Below are 17,038 nucleotides of genomic sequence, written 5' to 3'. Positions count from 1 at the left end.
CAATACGATGGCCATGCTCTTGTTCAGGGAATGGAGAGGGGTCTGTTTCGAGAAGCCTTACCTCTTCAAAGTTGCCATTAATGGCATTGTCAAGGACACACTGACAATGGGTTTTATACATCATGATAAGGGTATCCACCTATTTTACAATAAAGAAAATGTAAACAATTAAATAAAACCTTTTCCTTCCTGGATAGATAGATAGATAGATAGATAGATAGATAGATAGATAGATAGATAGATCTGACTCTGGAGGATTCAAACCCTTCTTCACAGGAATCTATGGCAGGGGTGGGGGTTAGGGGCAGCTCCCTCCCTGGGTTCATGGCCGGATTAATGTGGAGCACCTGATGCTTTTATTTAAATATTTATATGGATATATATTGCCTGCCTGGAAAAATTCCTACAGACACCTATGCCCTGTTTAAAATGTTGCACTGTCTCTCAACTTCTTGTTCTTCATCAACAAGTGGAAATATTAGAGGTCCACATCATAGATTTGTTGTGATGCCAACAGATCTATAAATGGGCAGAAGGTAACTTTTTAAAGCTCTGTCCTTTTACATACTAGTATAAAACTGAATACAATTAAAAGTATAACAGATTAAAAACTGAAATGAACTGTTCATTCAGAATCAGCTGCAATCGATCCAGCAGAGAACAGGAACTTATTATTTATTTATATATTTTATTTTATTTCTATACCACCCTTCCAAAAATGGCTCAGAGCTGTTTACACAGAGAAATAATAAATAAATAAGATGGATCCCTGTCCCCAAAGGGCTCACAATCTAAATATGATGTCCATATGAAGGAGCTGACCTGCTATGCATTTTGGAGACCTGGTTGGGGGAGGCTAGTGGTCCAGTCTGGTCCCAGATTCTCCCAGCAGAAGCTGGAACAAGAAGCTGGGGCCTGCTCTATGGTGGAGCAGGTGCAAGCATGTGGTTGAGAACGTGGTGTGGCTGTGGTGTATAAGAACAATGGCTCCCTTACAAGGATCCCTGTCAGGGAATTGGCCCATATTGAGTGTCTGTACCTAGTGCCTAGGGACCAAGGATAGATTGTTGGTGTACAGATCATCCCGTTGTTCAGCGGAGTCCCTAACTAGCTAGTGGACTTGGTTGCAGGGTTGGCGTTGGAGTTCCCCATGCTTGTGGTTGTGGGGGACCTCAATGATCACTTCAGGACCAATTTGTCCAGGGCGGCTCAAGAGTTCATAGTGGCCATGATGACTAGGGGCCTATCCCAATAAGTCTCAGGGCTGACACATGTTGCTGGTCACATGCTTGATGTGGTATTTTACTCTGATCAGGATAGTGTTCTATGGGTGAAGACTCCTGTTATTTCCCCATTGTCATGGACAGACCACCATTAGGTTAAGGTAGGACTTGCAACCACAACCCATCTCTGCAAGGATAAAGGACCCATTAGGTTGGTCTGCCCAAGAAGGTTATTGGATCCAATAGAATTCCAAGAAGACTTAGAAGGGTGTCGAGTTGGCTTTTTCGATGCTCTGGTTCAAATTTGGAATAATGAACTCACTAGAGCAGTAGACACTAAGTGTCTTCTCAGACCTGGTTCAAAATTAGCCCCATAGTATTCAGAAGAATCACAGGAGCTGAAGTGGCAAGATATATGACTAGAGCGCAAATGGAGAAAGACTCAACTTGAATTTGACAGGTTACAACATAGAGCACATCTGAAGACCTATGCTCTGGCAATATGTGTGGCAAAGAAGTAATTCTTTTCTGCCCAAATTGCATTTGAAAGTCAATGTCCAATGGAGTTGTCTAGGATTGTGAGAGGGCTAGTACGAGCCCAGCAACTCCTCTTATGTGGTCAGACTGAGTCACTTTCATTTTGTGACTCCTGAGGATGTGGACAAGCTGTTTCAGACTGTGAGTCCTATCACCTGCTCTCTCGACCCTTGCCCAACTTGGCTTATTTTATCTAACAATCAGATTATTGTAGAGGGTCTGGTAAACATAATAAATGCTTCTTTGGGGGAGGGTAGGATGCCTCCTTGTCTTAAGGAGGCTATCATTAGACCAAACTTGGAAAAAACCTACATTTGACCCCTCAAAGTCAGGTAACTATAGGCCCATCTCTAATCTCCTATGGTTAGGCAAGGTGACTGAGAGGATGGTGGCCTTTCAGCTCTAGAAGTCCCAGAGGAAACTGATTATCTGGACCCATTTCAAACTGGCTTTCAAGTGGGCTCTGGGGTTGAGACTGCCTTGGTTGACCTGATGGATGATCTCCAATTAGGACTTGACAGAGGGAGTGTGACTCTGCTGATCCTTTTGGATCTCTCAACAGCTTTCAATACAATTGAGCATAGTATCCTCCTGGGTCACCTGAGGGAGGTGGGATTGGATGGCACTGTTTTACAGTGGTTCCATTACTACCTCTTGGGTAGATTTCAGATGGTGTCCCTTGGACACTGTTGCCCTGCAAAGTGAGAGTTACTATATGGAGTTCCACAAGGCTCCATACTGTCTCCAATGCTCTTTAATATCTACATGAAACTGCTGGAGATCATCAGGAGATTGCAGGGTGTTATCAATATGTTGATGACACCCAAATCTATTTCTCCCTATCATCTTCATAAGGAAATGGCATAACTTCCCTAAATGCCTTTCTAGAGGCAATAATGGGCTGGATAAGGAATAACAAAATGAAGTTAAATCCAAATATGACAGAGGTAGTGATTATGGAGGGTAAAGACCCAAGAAATGGTTTAGATCTGCCTATTCTGGATGGGGTTACACTTCCCCTGAAAGATCAAGTATGTAGCTTGGGAGTGATCCTGGATCCAAAACCCTAGCTGGTATTTCAGGCTGAGGCAGTGGCCAGGAGTGCTTTTTATCAGCTTTGGCTAATACGTAAGCTACTCCCATTTATGGAGGAAAATGACCTTAAAACAGTAGTACATATGCTGGTAACCTCTGGGCTTGACTACTGTAATGCACTCTACAGGGGGCTTTGTATATAGTCCAGAAACTACAACTGGTACAGAATGTGGCAGCCTTGGTCTCTGGGACAACCTGAAACAACCATATAACACCGATTCTGAAAGAATTGCACTAACAATTCTGATATGTTTCCAAGTGAAATACAAAGTGCTGCTCATTACCTATAAAGCCCTGAATGGCTTAGGTCCAGGGTACTTAAGAGATCACCTCCTTTGTCTAGAACAGGGGTTCTTAACGTTGGGTCTCCAGATATTATTGGACTTCAGCTCCCATAATCCCCTGCCCCAGTGGCCTTTGGTTGGGAATTATGGGAGTTGAAGTCCAATAACATCTGCGGACCCAACGCTGAGAATCCCTGGTCTTGAACCCTGCCACCTACTAAGATCATGTAGGGAGGTCTGGTTATGGTTGCCACTGGCCCGCCTGGTGGCACCTCAGGGCTGGAACCTCTCTGTAGCTGCCCCAGGGCTTTGGAATGCACTCCCTGTCAAAATAAGAGCTTCTCCATTTCTGATTGTTCATACCTGTTTTCTCAGGCTTTTAATTAAAGCTAATTCTAAACTGTTTGTTTTACTCTGTGAAATTGTTCTATTTTATTATGTGAATTGTTTTAAATTGGTTTTGTTATGTGTGTTTTAATTGTTTTTGTTTTATTTTTATGTTTTAATTTGGGTTATGTATACTGCCTAGAGTTATATAAATCAGGCAGCATATAAATATGATAGATAGATAGATAGATAGATAGATAGATAGATAGATAGATAGATAGATAGATAGACAGATAGACAGATAGACAGATAGACATGCAAGTATCATTCTGAGACCGATCATCATGTTGAAAACCGTATTTTTTCTGACTTGTATTTCATCTCCAGAATTAGTGGCTTACATACTGTGCCGCACCCCACTGATCCAAGAATGGGGCACAAGGGCTGTGCATCTCCAAACCCTGTCCACACTGTGCCATTGCGTGTGGAGAAGCTCCATGGTGAAAAAGAGTTGCACTAAAGTGCTGATGTATGGAGCGGCAGGGCACTGCACAGTATGTCGGGATGTCAAAATCCAGGCTTACATGCTACTGCTCCGAAGCATGGAGAAGCTCTGTGTTGACTAGGAACTGTGTTATCACTTCTGTCATTCCTAATGGGGGAAGTGTCACCATCGTGCTGACATAGTTGCCATGAAGCCACTCCATGCTCTGTAGCAGTGTGGACTGGGTTTGAAGATGCCAGGACCAGATGCCAGGATCAGCAGGACACTATGCAATATGTAAGCCTTTTTGGTTTTTTACATTTTAAGTCCAACATTAAATTTTAAACACATTTTGCTGTCATTACTGATATGAGCTACACCATTATCTCTTGTCCAGATCTCAACAGCATTTATTTAAAGAATTGAATAGAATCTTTGAAGTTTGGTCAACATTCTTCAACATTCTTGTGTTTGGTCAACAAACTTCAACATTCTTGAAAAAGCTAATTTGCAGGAAATTGAGATGTTGGCTCTATTTTAACAAATATATTTGCATGCTTAAGAATAGGGTCCACCCTTAGGACAATGTTAACCATTTGTGGAACTCATCAGACTTCTCATTGACTCTTGTGAAATCACAACAACATTGCAGACTTTTAGATAAAATGGAGAGGGTTAAGAGGCATCCAATTGATCAAATGGTCAAAAAGCAATCAAGAATTGAACTAAAATTTGCCACTTCCTCATGGTTTTTTGTTTGTTCCATGAACTTTAACTAAAACAAAAAATAGAATGTAGTAAAAATCAGAATTTAATTTGTATACTCAGTTCCTTTAATTTCACACAACTTTAGGTAGAATGAAAAATTTATCAAAACTGAGGAGCAAAAATGAAATTTCTTTATATCATTCCCAGGTTTGACATATAATAGCTTACTCAAAATAGCCAAAGTTTTGAAAAAATTAATGTAACTCTCATTTTAACATAAAAATATTAGAGGGGGGGGGTTCATACCACAGAGGTATAAAAATGGTGAGCCATTTTCTGATGACTCCTGTGTTGACTATTATACAATTAAGAATGAAAACTCATTAAAATATATCCACCCCCCCAAATTATTCACAGCCCCCCCCAAAAACCCCATCTGCTAATTAAAACAACAGTGCTATCAACCCACAGTTACAAGTGAATAACTGTAAAGTAATTAGGAAAGACACAACCACTGTCTTCCATTCTTTGACAAAACACGGTGGAAGGAAAAATCCACTAAACCATTTCCCCTTGAAAAATTTCTCCCAGTCTTATCAGTGCTAAATTAATCTGTTGGTATTTGGAATGAATAGAACTCCTAACTGCTTCTTTGTTTTGCCCTTCTCAAGTTAAATATCATCTGTTTGTAAAATATTAGGCAAGTTAATATGTAAATAATTCAACCACTTTTCCAGTGGAGAGCCAGTTAATAGGCGATAGTAGAAGTTTGCTCCCTCTATAAATCAGTCAAGTCTGTTTGATTGTAGACATTCCTAGTTGTTTCATGTTACTATCATGAAGCCTCTGAGGGCACCGAGAGAATAAACAGTGCTAATTTAGAAGTAATTTAATTTAAAGCATTTAACATATAACTACTTATTTTACCTTGTCCTTAGAGATGCACCCTTCCAGCACAAGGTGTTGAGCACTGGGGAATTCTGGCAGCAGAGTCCCAGTTTTTGAGCTAAGAGAATATTTCCGAGTGAATCCACCCTGTAACGTGGGAAATAACTTCACAAATGCATGCCAAGAACCAATATTTTGGTCCACAATGTTATCAAAATATTGAAGATGTTCACACAAATCCACATCAATCTCCTGATGATTGTTCAATATTATGAGACCTTCAATGTGACCCCTGCAAAAAAGGCTGCATCAGAAGAATATGGCAGTGCTCTAGTGACACATATATGATGCACACATTTAATTTGTCCAGGAAGCCTCTGGCATCATCAGATCTGCACGGGCAATTTATGGAGCGTCCACACAGTTTCATGCCTCACCCCCACCCACCACTACCTTCTATTACCTTAGTGCTGGTAATAATTTCGATTACCAGCACCAGGTTAAAAGGACAAAAGGGTAAGGAAGGGGCAGAAAAGATAAGAAACAAGACACCCTTTCTGAAACACTTCCATAAATGGTATTTTCCTTTTGCTGCCTTCTTTAAAAAAACAAAAAAACAAAAAAACAAAACAAAACAAAACAAAACAAAACCCTAGGCTTTAAAAATGTGTATAGTATACTTTAATTCAATTTAAGTTACACACTTATATTCTAATTTGGTTTTGTATCTGTTTTTAAAGCTTTCAAGCCTTTAGGGAAGGATTAAATTAATTTCTATAGCAAGGATATTTCTTGCTATAAATCAATAATTGCTATTCATTTATAGCATTCAATTAATTTCTCACACCCTTCACTCAGAATAAATTATAATCGTCGTATATGATTTCCAGACTTGCATAATCTATTCGCACTGTAATTTTTGCTTATGAAGTGGAGCTGAGTACAATAGAGGGAAAGGGACGAAGAGCCATGGAGCAAAGGTGCACATTCCCCAACCCTGGTTGTGACCCTGTCAGAGGCTCCCTTTGGTTTCTGGGATCTCAGTAGAGCTACCAAATGCATTCCTATATGGCCTGCGAATTGTAGTAGCATAATGGCAGGCATCCAGAGTAGCACTGCACTGAGGTCACATTGCTGATCTCCAGACACAGTGCTGATCTTCAGATTCCTCCAGTGACCTGTGGTGTGTGGGGCAAAAGGGTGTTTTTGGCTTGGTTTTTTTAAAATACAATCTCCCCTTTCTTCTGAAGCCCACTGTGCATCGTGGAAATATGTCCCTGAGAGCTATATGTCCTTCAGGGACATATTTCATATTTCAGAAGGAAGGGGAGATAATTGAATATCACCCCTTTTCCTCCCCCACTTCATGTGATGGTAAGACTGGACATCAGCATTACTGCACCAGTGCAGTGCTACTCTAGATGTCAGCTAATAAGTGCAGGATGCCCATTTCCATATCAAAGAGCAGACTTCCCAGTGTAAGAATCCAAATACACAGAATATGAATAGCTAAGGGCTCAGTGGGTAGGGGAGAAAGGGGATACTTTACACATGCCCAGGAATCTAGTGGGACCTTGAGGTCCCAGCAAGCCCATAACTATAAAGAAGAAATTGAGCCTTAACTTGTAGATCATAATGTTGAATGTCTATGCAAACGTGTTTCCCTGTCCCTATACGGGGTGGGTGTGTGGGCGGGGTCTGAATCGTGTATGAGCTTGGGCTGGTTCAGACAATATTCCCTGCACTGATGCCCAACTGTGCAGGGTGGTGGTTTGTCTGAACTGTCTTTCTATGTGCAGTTCAATTAATACTCTAAAAAGCAGCATTTGAACCACATGTACAGGAATAGCTCAGATGAACCACCTCACCCTGGCATGATTAGATGACAGTGCGATGCAAACCTAGACATGTGGGTGTGCCAATGGGAGACGTGAACTATCATCCAAACTGGCCCCTTGTGAAATTTGCTGGAGCCAATCTGAGGCAGTGTTGAAACAAATGAAGCATTCTGAATAGGAAACATATGGCTCTTTTTAAAAGGAGAGAGAGAGAGAGAGAGAGAGAGAGAGAGAGAGAGAGAGAGAGAGAGAGAGCTGGGATTTGTTGCTCGTGAGCCAGAGAGAGGTGTCCTTTCTTATGTGAAATATTTTATCAGGAGAACTACAAGTCCTGGATTTTGTTAGTTTCTGCTGGCATTTTGCATATATAAACAGGAGGAGTGATGTACAGACAGGAGTGATGCACAAAATGTGGCAATAGGAGGGAGACACAAGCACCATAATAATCAGGGACATTGATACCCCAGGAATATAGGGAGCCAGCACTGCTGATATGATTTACAGGTCCTGGCACATATGTGATTAAATGCTGTAGTCTCCAGAGTAGGGGTGTGCACGGACCATTTGCTGCTGTTTGGTCCAAATTCAGATCGAACTGTGCGTTCGCAAGCCAGTTTGGTCAAACCAAATGTCTAGGCTGGTCGGTTCAACAAACTGGCTCGAACTGGTTCAAAGTGATTCACAATCGAATTGCTCAAACTGGCCCGGTTTGCAACTGCAGTGCCCAGTTAGCAATCAAACTGGTTCTGCTCATTCCTACTCCAGGGTGCATAGAAGAATAGTCACTAGATCCCAGGGACAGAGAACAGGGCTTAAATGACATTCTCACTTATGTATAACTAATATACATATGACATATTGTCATGTGTACCTACAAACAAAAATCAGGCAGCCAGAAAAGTAAGGAATTTAAACAAAGAGAATTAAATCAATCACTCAGTCAGCCAATCAATCAATCAATCAATCAAGTCACTTTCAAAACTGACTAGACTTTTCAGGGGAGGGGTCCATGTTACACATTTGTACCTATTCAAATAAATAATACTTGGGAATTGACAAACACCGGAAAATTGCAACTAGTCTAATTTGAGAATCACATCCTTTAAATTTATTCTAATTATCACATTTTTAAAAAAAATATAAATGTAAATACAGGCAACTTACTACACTAGGTCAAATTAATGTGCATCTGGTCTATATTTTCCTTACTGACACTGGTCATCTTCATGGCTCAGGGAGGATTTCAATTAACATTTCAGATTTGCAACCATTGTTTAATTATTCTCTTATTTAAAAAAATAGATGAAAAGGAAGCAAGGGATAACATAATATATATTCAGGTTGCACCTTGCCTATCGGGCTACTCAAACACAGATAAAGAGCTAAATGAAAGCCGTGATGGACATTCACATTCTGTATTGATATGAACATTAGGTAGTTAAAAGACTGTTGTGAGTCAATATGGTTGCAGTTCAACAATTGCCTATCAGTACTTGGAGACTGGTTTTTTTAGAAAAATGATAACAAGAGCAATCTGGAAAACACTATTATGCATGTATCCATTAAATATAGAGAAAAGCTTTTGGGAAATGGGGAATAAAATGAGGGAGGTGCACTGTCCATGTTTGCATTGAACGCTAGCATAATATTCACCTAATTAACAAAAGTGCATTTGGAATCTTATGTTTCAGCCCCCAATCATGTTTTAACCCATTCCCATGTCTTTTCCTCAAAAACATCTGTTGCAAGGCAACTTAATGTGGAAATAAGGGCTGCATTGCAATATTATTGGCCTAATTAACCATGGCACACTAACTATTTGAGATTTAAAAAACAACTTGTTGATAGGGTCTCCTTCCAAAGCACACACACCCCAGCAGCAAATCTGTTCACTGCTGTCTAGGTAAATACAGGTGTGGATGGGACTATGCATATCCTGTACTAGCACAAAAGTTGGCACTGGGCACAGAACTGAGCATTTGGGATAAGGCACGTTTCCAGCCCTTCTCCTTGGGAAAAACATGCTTGAAAATATTCTGGCATGGAATAAGTACAATGGGACCAATCCAAAAATTGGTTGCCATTGCATGAAAAGTGGGGGATGTGCCACTCCAGCCCCATCCACCCGACCTACCCTCCTGCCCCTGAATGATCACATGGGGCTGGAATGCCGAAATTAGCCCAGTCATGTGGTTAAACTGCACAATCACAGGCCTGTTTGGGTGTTCAGGGCTCATGTGATCACGCTGGATGGTGCACCAGCTGGGTAGGGCTGGATCAAAGTGCCACTACTTTTCCCACATGATGGGCTCCTGTTTAGTTAGACTGACACCATCTAAACAGGAAACCAGTCCACAATGAAGCAACAAAACCCACTGGACCCACTGAGGCTGTTCACAAGTGTAGCAGACAGAGGTGCATCTAGGGAAAATAGTGCCTAGGGCAAGCACTGGAATTGTGCCCCATGTCCAAACATCCGACACCCATCTTTCAGATAACTTTACCATAATATCAGCTGAAAAATACAAGTCAAGCTCGTTAACCTTTTAATATTTCAAAAACTATTTAGCTGTGGATGTAGCCAGACCAAAAAGTGCTGGAAAACTACAAATTTCAGTATGCTGGGGCTAATGAACTACCCAAATACTATGTGGAGGTATACTTGGAAAACTAAACAGAAGTGCCTGTCGAATTCTCTACTATGCATTGTAGCATCACTATTAAATAAGTTTTAAAAATAAATGGAGAATTTGACTTTTCCCAGATACTCTGAAAATAATTAAAGGATATGCAGAATAAACTGTGTCACTGCTTGGAATATATTCTAGTCTTTCAGAAAGACAGTTAAAATGAGAGAAAGAGAGCAAGAAACTCCCAGTGGGCCTTAATACTAAGGATTTCACACTGATTCAAAGACAAACTCGCCATTAATAGCCATATTATTAAGACATCACATTTAACTCACTTGTCACAAGAAGCAAAGTAAGAGCAAATGAATACAATCCTAGCTCATATGCTGCAGCTCATTTTTCAAAGCCCTGATTCTCTGTACATAGTGCCAAACTGGATATGTGTACAATGACTCATATTATATTAAAATTTTAAAAATACCTATAACCCCTTCGGGGGCTTCCTAAAGGCTGTGGGGTGGGTCTGCAAAGGTTCCCCCTCCCCTCGCTGGCCTCTAGGGCTTTGCAGGGACCATTTGAGCATGTGCGGTGGCATATTTAAAAATGGCCACTGAAAACAAAATGGCTGTCATGCAAGCTCAAATGGCCTCTGTGAGGCCTGGCATGAGCATGCACAGTGGCCATTTTGTTTTCGGTGGCCATTTTTAAAAAATTTTTAATTTTAAAAAATGGTGCCCCCCCTTCAAGTGGTGCCCGGGACACGTGCCCTGCCTGCCCTACCCTAGATACGCCCCTGGTAGCAGAAACCAGGCCAAAAGAGCCCAGCCTGGTTTCTGCTGCGTGTTTGAACCACCGGACTTGCACCCAAGCCCGGTGGCTACAAGGTGGCAAAACAGCCGATGTAGCCTCCCCTGTTAAATGAGGTTAGGTGAGTGAGCGCTCTCCTAATGCCGTTTTCTTGATCATGTGTCTGCCACAGCTGCTTGCAGCTGCAGCAGACACACACAGGAGGGAGGGGACTCCCGGTAATGCACTGCGGACAGTGTGCTTCCCTGATCCCGACCCCCGCAGAGCGGGTAAGTGAGCCATAGTGAGGCATTTGTGGTCCACAGGAGAGCCGCCACTCATCTGAGCTGGCAATCCGCCCACCCAGAGACCTTGCCGTGATCGTCTGCAAGGAAGGGAAGGTAAACCCTCCTTCCCTGCAGTCAGCCCTAAAGCTCTTCTCACTGATCGTGAGAAGAGCTTCATTATATGCTTAGGTTTCCTGGGGATGGTTTGCTAGACAATCTAAAGGTTTCACACCTTCCATAACTGCGGCAGTGTTGGCATGGGAAAGAGTTTTATTGTGGATGTGTCCCGCATTGTCCTGGGATTCTGACATAACCTTGGAAGCCATTCTGCAGCTGCTCTCACAAAGCTCAGGTAATGTCCAAAGAGAGAGACAGTTCCATAGAGGAAAAACAGTGCATCAATATCATAGACTCTATGTATTTATCTGACTGTTTTCCATTTCTAAAATGGGCATAATAATGAACGACCTTTAATAATTCTTGGCTAGGTTGGATGCTATAATGACTATGAGTTACTTTATGAGGCTATTCACGTGCATGTGCGAAACCGGGCTAAGGGAGCCCAGCCTGGTTTCACATGCATGTGTGAACCACTGGGATTGGGCTGATCCTGGAGGCACCATGGCAGCAAACCTGCCTAAGAGGCCACCCTTGAAAACAAGGTTAAGGGAGTGTGCGTTCCCTTAACCTCATTTTTAAGATCGCCTTGCAGCTGTGGCTGCTAGACTGCCGGGAACCCGGGGTGGGGAGGGGGGATCCCCATGATGCACTGTACACTCATGTGGTGCATCATGGTATTTCCAGAGACTGGGATGACACATCCTACCCACCCCCAACCCTCCCCACTGCCAGTGCGCTCAGGGAATCATCTGGGTGTGTGGGGAGCGTGCCCAGCAACGCCAGATGGATAATCTGCAGGGAAGGTAGATTACCGTCCACCCTGCAGCCCGCTCTGGAGCCCTTCTCACTGCTCGTGAGAAGAGGCTCTATAGGAACTAAAGTGCTGTAAAAATGATTCATGATTTGACTGGTATCATTAGCCCTGGATCCAAAGATCCCACCAAATGAGAGGAAAGCACTTTCAAGTGCAGCTCCCCTGATGCTTTCCCAAAACCAGATCTAGAGGCAGGAGTTCCTGGGAAGCAGCTTCTCAGGGGGCACAGACAGGGCTGCACATATTGGGCTCAGTGACCACTCCTGTGTGTGAATAGAAGTATTCTCCTCTCATGCAGCAGAATCATTCTCTCTGCTGGGATGCCTGCTGCCAACAGAGGCAAAGTTAGTCACAACTAAGCACCTTTGAAATAAATCAGGCATGCCTAACTTAAATCCCATTAATTTCAGTGGGACTTAATCATGGCTAACTTAGAGAGGCGGGTCTCACGATCAGCGAGACCTGCCTCCCGAGGGTTTGAGGGGAGAGGGGGCTAAGCCTGCTCTCCCTGCAGATGATCATGCAGCCCTCCCCAGGCGGCTGGATCGGCTGCCCACACAATTGCTGGCTCCGTCATGGAGCCAGCGGGGGCTTGGGAGTTCGGGGGCTGTGCGGCCCGCGGAAGTTCCAGCACGCTCTGCACGAGCATGCAGAGCATGTTGGAGAGACCCCCAAGCCGGGAGGCTGCTTTTTAGCCTCCTGGTCGGGGGTCTACTTGTGAGTTGCTACGGCGTGGAGCCGCGCCACAGCAACACACAATTGTAGAGCCCAGATTAGTGGAGTGCTCACTCCGCTAACCTGGGCTTCAGGGAGGGCTTCGCAAGCAGGCCACCTGCTTTGCGGCAACTGGGGTCACCTGTGAGCCCAGTGCTTCTCACAATTGGATAAAATCGGGCTAGGCTCCCCTAGCACGATTTTAGCCAATCGTGTGAATAGCCTCAGAGGCTATTCTCACGTGTAGTAGAAACCAGGCTAAGGGCTCCCTTAGCTCCCAGCGGCAGTGCAGAGGCAAATCCTCCTGGGTAGCCTGCTGCTTAACCTGGGTTTCGGGCACAAAGCGGGTTAACTAATCTTGTGTCAGTGCCCCTGAAGACACATCCTATGGTGCCAGTTGTGCTGAAGCTCCACTGGGCCTATTATTAATATTAATATTAATATTAATATTAATATTAATATTAATATTTAGAATACATCTTTATTTGTTAGGCACCCCAGAACAAATTGTTCTCTGGGCAGCCCACAACACAACCTTACCATTTCTTGGTACACATTCTGGGTCTACATTAATATTTATGGTTTTTTCTCACATGTATAACCCATCTCTTCAACAAGGCTTGTGATATATTTAAAAACCCAATTAAACAATCAGGCACAGCAGGAAGCATCATCGCAGCCATTAAAAACTCTAGCGAGCATCTGTCTCTAGTTTGATTTCAAAGGAGCAAACTCTGCTGGAACAAGACTTGGTTTTCCAATCTCCTAAGAAGGGGTCAGGATTGCATAGTGTTGGGATTGTATAGGGTTGGGCTGCACAGGCACAATTGGGCTGCTTCAAGAGAGTGGCCCTGCTGCCACAGATTGGTGTGCCTGATTACAGACACATCCATACAGAAGAGATGCAATAATTGAGCATGTTTTACTCACTTCATTCTTCAGCTTGCTTCCAGAAAACCTTTGAAAGCAAAGACATTTCATTGTTTAGTATAGAGAAGAGATGAGGGCCAAACTAGACAATGAGGCTATTCAAATGCACATGCAAAACTGGGCTAAGGGAACCCAAACTGGTTTTGCACATGCATGTAAACGGCTGGCATTGGACCTGATCCCAGTGGCTACATGGCGGAAAACCCACCTAAGTAGCCTCCCTCTAAAATGAGGTTAAGGGAACGAGCTCTCCCTTAACTTCATTTCTTTGATCATGAGTCAGCCGCAGCTGCCTGTAGTCGCGGTTGGCACACTCGAGGGGGGCGGGGTCCCAATAATTCACCACAGACTTGCACGGTGCATTATTGGAGCTCTAGGAGGTGTGGTGACGCATGGTGGCATGTCCCGGCACCCTGACGCCTGTAGCTGCTAGGTGAGCTGCCAGTCGTCAGGGTGGGTGAGCCCAGGGAAGAAACAGAGATCATCTGCAGGGAAGGTAAGCTAAATCTGCCTTCCCTGCAGACCATCCTGGAAGTCTTCTCACCGGCCATGAGAAGAGCTCCAATGAGGTCATTCACACAATCAAAATTTGTTTTCTACCCAGGTGTGTGCTCCTAAATTTCTGTTGTGTGGAAGCAAGGTAAGAGGGAAACCTGGGTAGAAGTGATTGTGTGGAAGCAAGATTGAAGAAAAGCTACCCAGGTTTTCCTCCTACCTTGCTTCCACACAATTACTTCTACCCAGGTTTTCTTCCTCTCTAGCTTCCGCACAACTGAAAACTGGGAGCACATACAGCTCACATACCCAGGTAGAACACAATGAGGCTATTCCCACAATCAACAAAAATCGGGCTGGGAGAGCCTAGCCCAATTTTTGTTGATCGTGTAAACCACCGGGCTTGCAGGCTGGCCCGGTGGCTTACAAGCGAGTGACCGGCTTGGGTGACCTGCTTGGTAGCCCTCCCTAAATCCTGGGTTTGTGGAAAGAGCGCTCCACAAACCCATGCTTTCTGATCGTGAGTAGCCACGGTAAGGCTCTGCTCCGCAGCTACTCACAAAGAGACCCCCAGAGGGGAGGCAAAAATCCACCTCCTGTCTCTGGGAGTCTTGCCAGCATGCCCTGCGCACTCATGCAGGGCATGCTGGAGCCTGCGGGGGCCAATTGGCCCCCGCTCCCCCCAGCCCCCGCCAGCTCCGTCACGAAGCCGGCAATCGTGTGGGTGGCTGATCCGGCTGCTCAGGGCTCCCTCCCCGCTTGTGTGCGGGGAGAGCGAGCTTAGCCCGCTCTTCCCGCCCAGCCTGCTGAACCAGGTCTCACTGACTGTGAGACCCAGTCCAGTTTTTGGTTGTGTGAATGACCGCAATAGGTTTGATGTCTTTTGTAGCTTCATCTGGATCACAACTGTGGTATGTGCTTTTGTTGTTGTTGTTGTTGTTGTTTTGTTCATTTATGCCCATGGCAACTTCCTTCCTGTGGCAAATAGCATTTTGGGATGTCAAGATTACAATGTGGGTGAATGCCACTACCCATTCCATCCTGGATTCCTGATTGGTTACAGAGAAGTGCTAAAAAAAATTCCTTATCACATGGTTAGAATACATACAACCAATTTCTTCTGCAGTTGGATGGGTGACAGTAATTTTACAAATGGAAATCACATAACAAATGGCCTCTTGCCACCCCGCTAATCTCATGCAAGTCAGAGAGTTTGCATAGATATAAGGACCAGTCACATAGATTCTGGACAGTTAGTAGCTGCCTGAAATTGCTGAATGTGCCAGTTTCTTGTCGGTCATGTACAGCTGCTGACACAGGTTACTCAGACACAATGAATTTCAACTGGGTCAGTCCACACATTCAGCTGAAAGTCATTAAATGTTACATAATCAAGTGATTAAAAATAAGTGATGTACATGCATGTGTGAACTGTCCATAGGCGAGACTGAATTTTGAAAATTATCTGATACTAACTTCTTGACATATCAAAAGTTGTTTTACCATACCTTGTCAAACCTTTTCCAGAATACACAGAGTGGTAGTATGCACTGCTTTCTTTAATGCCAATGCCATAATAGTGATATCTGTGGGGAGCAAAATCCCAACAAATTACATATATATGTTATTAAAGAGGAGCAAAGAAAGTTGAAGGCCAAGAGATATTTCTTTACTATTACTTTAGCCCTCTTCAGATGTTCACATGAATGCATGGAGGAAAAGGACAGGAGCACACTACCAAGCCATGCCCCCTGCAAAGTTAGAGAAGGAGGGCAGAATGCGTTGGAAGTTTTCCTAAAGAAAAATATCTATCCCTAGACAGTGTATATCACACAGCTACTAGTTTCTCCAAGTAATACAGGGAGTATCCACTAGGGATGTGTGAATCGATTCGGGTACAAATCAAATTGTACCCGAATCTAGCTGATTCGGGTGATTTGGAGACAGAACAAATCACCCCTGTAATCCATTGGCTAGATTCTGGTCCAAATCGAATCGCACCACATTCAATTTGAATTGATTTGAGATTTTGATTCCTCCTATGAATTTCCCCAGCTTCCTAGCTTTCATTTAAAAACAAAACGAAACACTAAGCTCTAGTCCTTGTAGAAGTGGAGTTATGGAGCAAAATGTGTGGCCACTATTTTTCAAGTGTTTGGATTCTTTGGTGTATAATAACTTTTCTTCAGTGAATCCTTATGAGGATTCATGACACACCTTCATTTCTTCTGTTATTTTGACTGTCTTTGGACAGTGCCAGCTGCCATGTGCCAACTACACCCCCTCCCACCCACAAGGCACTGGGGGACTACTCAGTTAATGTTCTAGGCATTTTTTCAAGTGTTTAGACTCTCTGATGTCTAATAACCTTTCCTCATAATGAATCCCTATGAGGATTCATTACACACCAAAGAGTCTAAACGCCTCAAAAATTCCTAAAATATAAACTGAGTACTCAGTGGCTTGCGGGTTGGGAGGCAGTTGGCACATGAGATGCCACTAATTCTCCACCCTCATCTGCAAAGCAGTGGGGTCAAAATGAACAGAAGAAATGAAGGTGTGTCATGAAGACACCAAAGAATCGAAAAACTTCAAAAATGCCTAAAAAATAAACTGAGTACCCCTATGTGAGTGTGTGAGTGTGTGGGGGACCTGTAGTTGACACATGACAGTTGACAGCTGGCACTGTCCAATGACAGTCAAAATAAACAGAAATGAAGGTGTGCAATGAATCCTCATAGAGATTCATTATGAAGAAAAGTTATTATACACCAGCTTTAAAATAAAATAAAATAAAATAAAATAAAATAAAATAAAGCTGGGGATCCATGTTAGGCTTAGGATATGGCAACTTCGAATCCCCATTATTTCTGATTGC

The 17,038-nt window shown here is 43.4% G+C and overlaps 1 protein-coding gene across 1 annotated transcript in view; it reads right to left on the bottom strand.

Annotated features, from left to right (window-relative positions):
- Positions 1 to 17,038, bottom strand: part of RFX6 (regulatory factor X6) — a 112,923-nt gene that overhangs the window by 27,357 nt on the left and 68,528 nt on the right. Inside the window, exons 6-9 of the mRNA XM_053273711.1 lie at positions 15,669 to 15,746; positions 13,666 to 13,693; positions 5,586 to 5,693; positions 62 to 139 (exon numbers count right to left, since the gene is read on the bottom strand). Of these exons, the coding sequence (XP_053129686.1) occupies positions 62 to 139; positions 5,586 to 5,693; positions 13,666 to 13,693; positions 15,669 to 15,746 (292 nt within the window). The remainder of the gene's footprint in view (positions 1 to 61; positions 140 to 5,585; positions 5,694 to 13,665; positions 13,694 to 15,668; positions 15,747 to 17,038) is intronic.

The sequence above is a fragment of the Hemicordylus capensis genome, chromosome 1 (genome assembly GCF_027244095.1).
Source record: "Hemicordylus capensis ecotype Gifberg chromosome 1, rHemCap1.1.pri, whole genome shotgun sequence".
Classification (NCBI taxonomy): Eukaryota; Metazoa; Chordata; class Lepidosauria; order Squamata; family Cordylidae; genus Hemicordylus; species Hemicordylus capensis.
This window is presented reverse-complemented; position numbering and strand designations above follow the sequence as displayed.